Source organism: Dicentrarchus labrax, unplaced genomic scaffold, assembly GCF_905237075.1.
Source record: "Dicentrarchus labrax unplaced genomic scaffold, dlabrax2021, whole genome shotgun sequence".
NCBI classification, from domain to species: Eukaryota; Metazoa; Chordata; class Actinopteri; family Moronidae; genus Dicentrarchus; species Dicentrarchus labrax.
In genome coordinates this window covers 5,632,110-5,639,954 of record NW_026136711.1, presented here as the reverse complement: position 1 = coordinate 5,639,954, position 7,845 = coordinate 5,632,110, and the positions used below count along the sequence as shown (strand labels likewise).

General features: G+C 42.0%; 1 protein-coding gene across 3 annotated transcripts in view; it reads right to left on the bottom strand.

Moving 5' to 3' along the window:
• The window catches only part of cunh3orf14 (chromosome unknown C3orf14 homolog), a 69,979-nt gene extending 68,457 nt beyond the window's left edge, over window positions 1-1,522 (bottom strand). For all 3 annotated transcript variants that reach the window (XM_051415077.1, XM_051415075.1, XM_051415074.1), the window contains exons 1-2: window positions 1,408-1,522; window positions 704-827 (exon numbers count right to left, since the gene is read on the bottom strand). In XM_051415077.1, coding sequence (XP_051271037.1) covers window positions 704-827; window positions 1,408-1,460 — 177 coding nt within the window. In that variant the 5' untranslated portion in view covers window positions 1,461-1,522. The remainder of the gene's footprint in view (window positions 1-703; window positions 828-1,407) is intronic.
• Window positions 1,523-7,845: the final 6,323 nt, after the last annotated feature.

Below are 7,845 nucleotides of genomic sequence, written 5' to 3'. Positions count from 1 at the left end.
AGGTTCTAGAGAAGGTGCGCTCGATTTCCTTACCCAGCTGTCCAGGAATGATATCAATATTATTAATTAGTATTTCGTGTGCAAGTTATAGCTTTGGCCACAATTTATTTATTTTTTTGACCATGTCATCAGAGGGGCTCCGTAGTATCCAGACAGGGAGATGAGATGTCCTATCTGAGATGCAAAAAAATATTTACTTCTTTACAAACTTGCAGTAGTCTATGTTTTAGTGCCATTTTAAGAATTTTAATTCTATTTTGATATATCTCGATAACACTGTATTGTAATTATTTTAGCCAGGGAAATTGTGACATTAAATTGTCATATCGTCCCATACTGGACGACCAGTGAGGTGTCAATCGAGCACAGTCTGTACGTGTCCACAGTCTGTACGTGTCCACAGTCTGTACGTGTCCACACAGTCCCGAGAAGAGCTCTAATCAACCTGAGTGTGAGTGAACCACAGGCGTGTAGGAGCTTCAGTACCTGCAGTAACATCAGCCCGTCCTACCTGCAGCAGTGTGTGATATCAGCCCGTCCTACCTGCAGCAGTGTGTGATATCAGCCCGTCCTACCTGCAGCAGTGTGTGATATCAGCCCGTCCTACCTGCAGCAGTGTGTGATATCAGCCCGTCCTACCTGCAGCAGTGTGTGATATCAGCCCGTCCTACCTGCAGCAGTGTGTGATATCAGCCCGTCCTACCTGCAGCAGTGTGGCGTTCCTGTGGCCAGCAGCCTCTGACTCTTTCAGCCGCTGCTTCCTCTCCATGATCAGCCGCTCTCTGCGACTCTCCATCCGCTCCAGCAGCTCCGCCCTCCGCCCTAAACTGAGGAGACACACCGAGGAGAGATCCAGTGTGTCAGACAGACAGACAGACAGACAGAGCTAGCCTTCATATTCCACTGCTAACGGATTAACACACTGTTACAAAGAAAAAGTACGTAAAGTCAACTAACTAAGTAGTCTAAGATTCTTGATGAAGAATGTCATTTTAAGTGACACAAACTCAGTTTTATAAGTTACAGAAACATTCCCGATGAAGTACTTTTTACTCTGTATTTTGTTTTCACAGTACAAATAAAAATGACTTAATTAACTTAAGTCAGTGTCACTTAAAGTTACTAAAGCTACTTTGATCAATAATGTTTTTAATTTACACGATTTCAACAATATTTGAGTTCAATGAACTGATCTAGGTTTACAGTGTTTGTTTAATATGAGTTCTCTGGATGTCTTACATGTTCACGTGAACACAACAAACATGTCCTCACGGCTCACTGTGTGTGTGAGTCAGTCGAACTTTACTCGTCGTGGAATAGTGACAGAACGTCCCACTGACACTGCTCACGGTCAAACTGGGTCAGTACTGGGTCAGTACTGGTTCATATTAAAAATGACACACTCACATCTCCTCGTGTTTCTCAAGTAGTTCCAGTTCTTCAGGGACAGACGCCGACATTGTGACCTCCGGGCTGCAGCCACCAAGCTAACCCCAGTTTGACATAACACTAGCGGAAGGGAAGGGATTTGTACTTCAAAATAAAAGCGCCATTTGTTGACGGAGAAAAACGCCGGTAGTGCCTGTTTTTTCACTGAAAAGGTCTCTCTGCTGTTTCTGGAAAAAAGTTTTTTTACATTATTCTTTAATAACGTATAATGTATTAGAATTCGGCTTAATGTGTTTAATTAAAAACGTTCTATTTGTGTCAGTACTTTGAAACATTTGTCCGGAAGCTCTAATGTTTATCTCTTTCTGAGGCGTTCAGTAACCATAGAAATGAAGACACGAGGTATCTGCTGCCCCCTGTTGGTTCTCTTCCAGAAAGCACTTGATGATTTAGAAGCACACGGATTTTCCGTTGTGTTTGTATCAGTTGAACATTTTCTCGGTTGTGGAGTCAGACATGTGTTATCCTTTCCTGTCCTATCCTTATCCTGTCTGTCTTGAGCGATTCATTCACAGCTTCATTTTGTCCCGTCTGGATTACTGTAACTCCCTCTACACGTGCCTCAGTCAGGCTTCGTTAAATCGTTTACAGTTAGTACAACATGCAGCCGTCTGTCTCACATTACTCCTGTTCTTGCCTCCCTTCACTGGCTTCCTGTAAAATTCAGGATCAACTATAAGATCTTACGGATTACATATAAGGCACTTCATGACCTTGCCCCAGTTACATTTGATCTCCTTGTTCCTCATTCCACTCCTCGCCACTTCACTCCTCAAATCTCTGCCTTTTATCCATTCCACGCTCTAACTGTAAAACAGGTGACTGTACCTTTGCTGTTTTAGCCCCAACATTGTGGAACAGTCTTCCCCAATCACTCTGAGTCACTGAATCTGTGGACTGTTTTAAACCGCTGCTCAAAACCTCTACAGGCAAGCCTTTTTATAGATCTCCTGTTTGTTTCCTCATCTGTCGTCTCTCTTTTCATTTATCCTTCCCTCTTGTCTTATCTTCCTTTTTTTGTATTTACATGCTCCCTATGTTTGTTTCATTGGGTGTGGTTATACACTTATGTTTATTTGTGGTTTGTAAAGCACTTTGGATCTCTGTCAGAAAGGTGCTACATAAATAAAGCTTTACTTACTTACTTCTTAATATTGTAAACTTAGTAATGTAAACTAACAGTAGTATGTGAAATCAGTAGGATCAGTGGTGTAAGTGAATGCATGAGTGGAGAAGTGTATGAGTGCTGTGTTGTGTTGTAATAAGACGCAGCAAGACAATTAAACCCAAAAACCAGATAGTTGTCTCAGGGAGGAGAGAGAGACAGTACTGAGCTCCCAGAGGGTTTTTAAAGGCGCATGGCACACAGGCCTCAGGTGTGTCCAATTTGCTGAGACCCTCTGCCACGCCCACTTTAAGTACCTGCACAGAAAACAAGACAAGACACAACCAGGAACAGGAAGACAAGGTGGAGTGGGTCTTCACAGTATCTAGGCAGAATGTAGATCAACAGTCTAACACTCTTCCAGACTTTTTTGACTGTGGTGGCACAAGAAGGGCACTGAATTATGCAGGGGTGACATGAAGTATGTGCCTCCACTTTCCAGTCATTCCCAATTTATGCCATTCCAATACTGTTTATGGAGCCCAGTATGCAGAAATATTCAAATACACTTGGCAAAACAAACACATTTATACCACATTAAATAACTGCATGTTTTTGCCCCAAAAATGCATGTGATTATAATAAATCAGGCATGTCTGCAAAGTGGAGTATTGTGGGTTCCCATGGAATCCATTTTCATTCAGATATCTTGAGGTCAGAGGTCAAGGGATCCCTTTAAAAAATAGCCATGTCAGTTTTTCCATCGCCAAAATTTCCATCGGAGTCTCCCAAGATGACGATGACCACACTGAGCTTCTCAACGGCTCTTCAAAAACCAATGGGTGACGTCACAAAGACTACATATATATGGTTATATTGCTGACCTAATGTGTAGTTCATCCCCAGATTGAGGCAATTTCCAGCCAGCTCTGTCCAGCACCTCTTCAACCTCAGTCTGCACCTTCAGAGAGTGCCAGTGCTCTGGAAAACATCCTCATCAGGGAACTGTACTGTCTCCCTTCCTCTTCACCACCTACACTGCAGACTTTAAGTACTGCACTGAGTCGTGTCATCTTCAGAAATTCTTTGATGACACGGCTATCTTGGGGTTTGTTGAGGGTGGGAGGGAGGTTGAGTACAGGGACCTGGTTGACCGTTTTGTGAAGTGGTGTGGGGAGAACCACCTGCAGCTGAACGTGGCAAGACAAAGGAGATGGTGGTGGATTTTAGGAGGAACAAGCCCCTGCCCTCTCCTGTCAACATCGGTGGGACAGATGTGGATACGGTGTCGGCGTATAAGTACTTGGGTGTCACACTGGACAATAAACTGGACTGGTCCACAAATACAGAGGCCGTTTATGAGAAGGACCTGAGCCGGCTTTACTTCCCAAGGAGGCTCAGGTCCTTCAATGTCTGCAACAGGATGTAACAGATGTTCTATCAGTCTGTTGTGGCGAGCACCATCTTCTTTGCTGCGGTGTCCTGGGGTACGGGCATCAAGGCAAAGGACGCCAACAGACTGAACAAACTCATCAAAAAGGCTGAATCTGTTGTTGGCTTGAAGCTTGTCACCCTGGAGGAGGTGGTGGAGGAGAGGATGCTGGCAAAACTGCTGGCAATCATGGACAATCCTTCCCACCCCCTCTACACAACACTGGACAAGCTAAAGAGCAGCTTCAGCAACAGACTCATTCAACCACACTGCTCTAAGGAACGATACAGGAGATCGTTCCTCCCCACTGTTATAAGACTGTATAACTCATCTGCCTCTGTCAGATCCACAATCACAGAACTGGACTAAATCTACCTGTGGAACATATACTTCATTATATACTATCATATGTGATATGTGTTAATATAAACCATGTTGATATTATATATCATATTAATACAATATATTATTATTATATTAATAATAATAATTATATTGTTATTATTATATTACAATATATAATATATTATCTGTTGTATGTATATCTTTCTTGTATAGTCAAGTATCTATTGTACATATGCTATATATCGTATCATATCTTGTGTATATATATAGGTGTGTGTGTGTACATACTATTGTGTATTTATATTACAGTATGTATGTATGTATGCACAACTTGCACAGGCTGAATATATGATATATGACACATGTTTACATTATGTCAATATTACTGTATATGTGTACACATGTACAACATGTTATTATATTATTTTTATTATTATTATTATTATTATATACTGTTATTAACAATAACACTACCATCATATCATCAGTACTATTACTACCATCTTGCAACTACAACTTCTTTGCACCTTACCTACCTATTACATCTTTTTTATTCTATTGTTGTATTTTATTGTATGTATGTAAATGTACCTGGCTGCTATCCATCTATCTATCTATCTTATGTAGATAAATACATTTAAAATAGAAAGAAAATCTAAATTTTCTGTTTGCCTAAAACATAAGTAATGCTTTATATTCACAAATATATCTGTTCTGATAGAAATTAATTTATATTTTTATTTTGTTAGAGATCAGCAGTCTAATATCAAGGTATGAATGAATAAAGGAAATGTATACATCATTATTTCTCATTGGTCGAGGCCACCCACCTAGAGAGAGTTTTTCCTTGCCGCCGTCTCCAAGGTCTTGCTCATGGTGGTACTGTTGGGTCTCTGTAATTAATGTTAAAGAGTTCGGTCTAGACCTGCTCTATTTGAAAAGTGTCCTGAGATAACTTCTGTTATGAATTGGTGCTATACAAATAAAATAAAATTGAATTGAATTGAATTATAACACAAGGTTGTATAATGAAATGAATTAAATTCATAGAATAACATAAAAGATAAATAAAATAGAATAAATATAAAAAAATATATACAGTTATTTATATACACATATACATGCACATACACAATGTAATGTAATATCATATAACAACAAATGTCTGTTAGAAAAAAAACATTTAAAACATTTGCTGAAACATTGTATTTTGTTTTCCATCAGATGCCTGTGAACTAAAAGTGACATAAGGGTTAAAAGGAAGCAGCCATATTCTGATCACCCAGACAGGTTTGATGACTGCCTAGCCTATGGCACCCACCTTATTAATTAAAGGTACCATATGTAGGACTTTTTATGTATTAATCACTTTTTATTGCCAATGTGTGAACAGGCTGTAATGTAACTTTGCCTGTGGACTGATTTTTCTGTCTTTCTATGTAGGGATGCGACTTGCATTCTCCGTGACAATCCAAAAGATGTGATATATTTTTGGCGGCTTTTATTGGCTTTAATTGACAGTGACAGCTGAAGAGTGACAGGAAAGCGGGGAGGGAGAGAGAGAAGGAATGACACACAGCAACAGATCATAGGTCAGAGTTGGCAACTGCAGCAAGTACTCAGCCTTAGCACATGGGGGCGCCAGATCTACCAGCTGAGCTATGTGGGCACCCCAGAAAATTTACAAGGTATGCAAAGTACTAAAGACAGCAGTGTTTTGTATAAAACACATCTGTGTGTTGTTGCTGCTGAGACAGGGTAATTCAGATGGTGTGAAGCTCCAGACTGAATATCCATCAGCTTGCCTTGGAATTCCTTGGCTGCAGCCTTCCCTAGTAGCGTAATGTGACTGTTTATATCAGCTATCCAATACCTGAGTACTTCAGCTCCCCAGCATCTTGGTCTCTCAAAAGCCCACTACCTTATTCTCTGACTTTTCCAGCCAGCTCATCAATCCCATGTCTGTGCTTTTCAATTGTCTGTTTGTCATTAGCCAAAGCTGTTTACCATGACCAAATACTCTCCTGCACCAGCCAGTCCAGCCCCTTCCTCCAACCTACAGCTGGATCTTCTTTTGTCAGCAGCTTTCTTAATCTCCTGGCTGCACCTCTAAGTGTCTACCCATAGCCAGCTCAATGGAGGAAATTCCAACGTGGTCAGGAGAGAAAGGCAGTAGGCTACCACTGAGGGACAGGTGGTGAATGTGCCAGAGATGCTTGGAAGGTCAGCCAGGAGTTTGGTAATGGCGGTCAGTGGGAGACTACTGCCTTTCTCCTGACCACGCTAGATTTGCCTCCCATGAGCTGGCTACAGGAATCCACCCAGAGGGGCAGACAAGAGGTTAAGAACGTTGGCTGTAGAGCAAGATCTTTGGAGAAGTCAGATAACAATGTTGTGGGCGTTTGAGAGACCAAGGTGGTGGGCAGCTGAGGTACTGAGGTAATTTGGCAGCTAACATACAGAGGCACATTCCGAGACCAGGCAAAGCTGCAGCGTAGGAGTCCTGAGGCAAGCTGATGGAGATTCAGTATAGAGCTTTCCAGGATCGAGGTTAAATGACTAGAAAGCAGGCCAGTAGTTTCTAAGCTAGCAGACAACATGGTAAATGGTAAATGGTAAATGGACCTGTACTTGTATAGAGCCTTTCTAGTCTTCCAACCACTCAAAGCGCTTTAACACTACGTCCCACATGCTTGCTTGAGGTAAGATGCTAAACTTTCTGTACTGGATGCAGGTTGAAGGATAGCAGATCAGAGGCCAGCTGACTGGGAGGTTGAATTAACACAAGCTGTCCAAAAACTAGCTGACAGGGCAAGCCTCTTTAGCTGCCCACGGCCTTGGTATGTTGGCTGCTCGATTCCTCAGTTAACCAACTTCTCAGTGCTTTGGTCTCTCAACTACCAACCAACTTGACTTTTGGCTGTTCCACTGAAAAAAGATCACACTCTACAGTCACTTCTGCCATTCATTCAACTGCCTCTGTAAATAGTAAATGGACCTGTACTTGTATAGCACCTTTCTTACATTCATACACACACACACACACACACACACACACCATGCATCGGGAGCAATTTGGGGTTCAGTATCTTGCTCAAGGATACTTCGACATGTGGCACCAGGAGCCAGGGATTGAACCCACAACCTTCCAATTAAGGAACGACCCACTCTGCCTCTGAGCCACAGCCTGTCCAGCCAGACCATCAGTCACCTGTCTGTTTTCATCAATTGTCTGTCTGCCATTGGTCAAAGCTGTTTAACTCCACAGAAGACTCTCCTGCACCAACATGTACAGCAAATTCCTCCAAACTACAGCACAATTTTAGTAACACCGCTCACAGCCACTCCAGGGAGTTGCTTCCAAGATTGACTGAGGAACATGGGAAAGGTGGCAGACAACAGAAGATCCTGCTGTTGATTGGAGGGATCTGCTGCATGTGTGGGTGCAGGGGAGTCTTTTGTGCTGGTAAACAGTTTTATCTAATGGCAGACAGACAACTGAAAAACACAGACA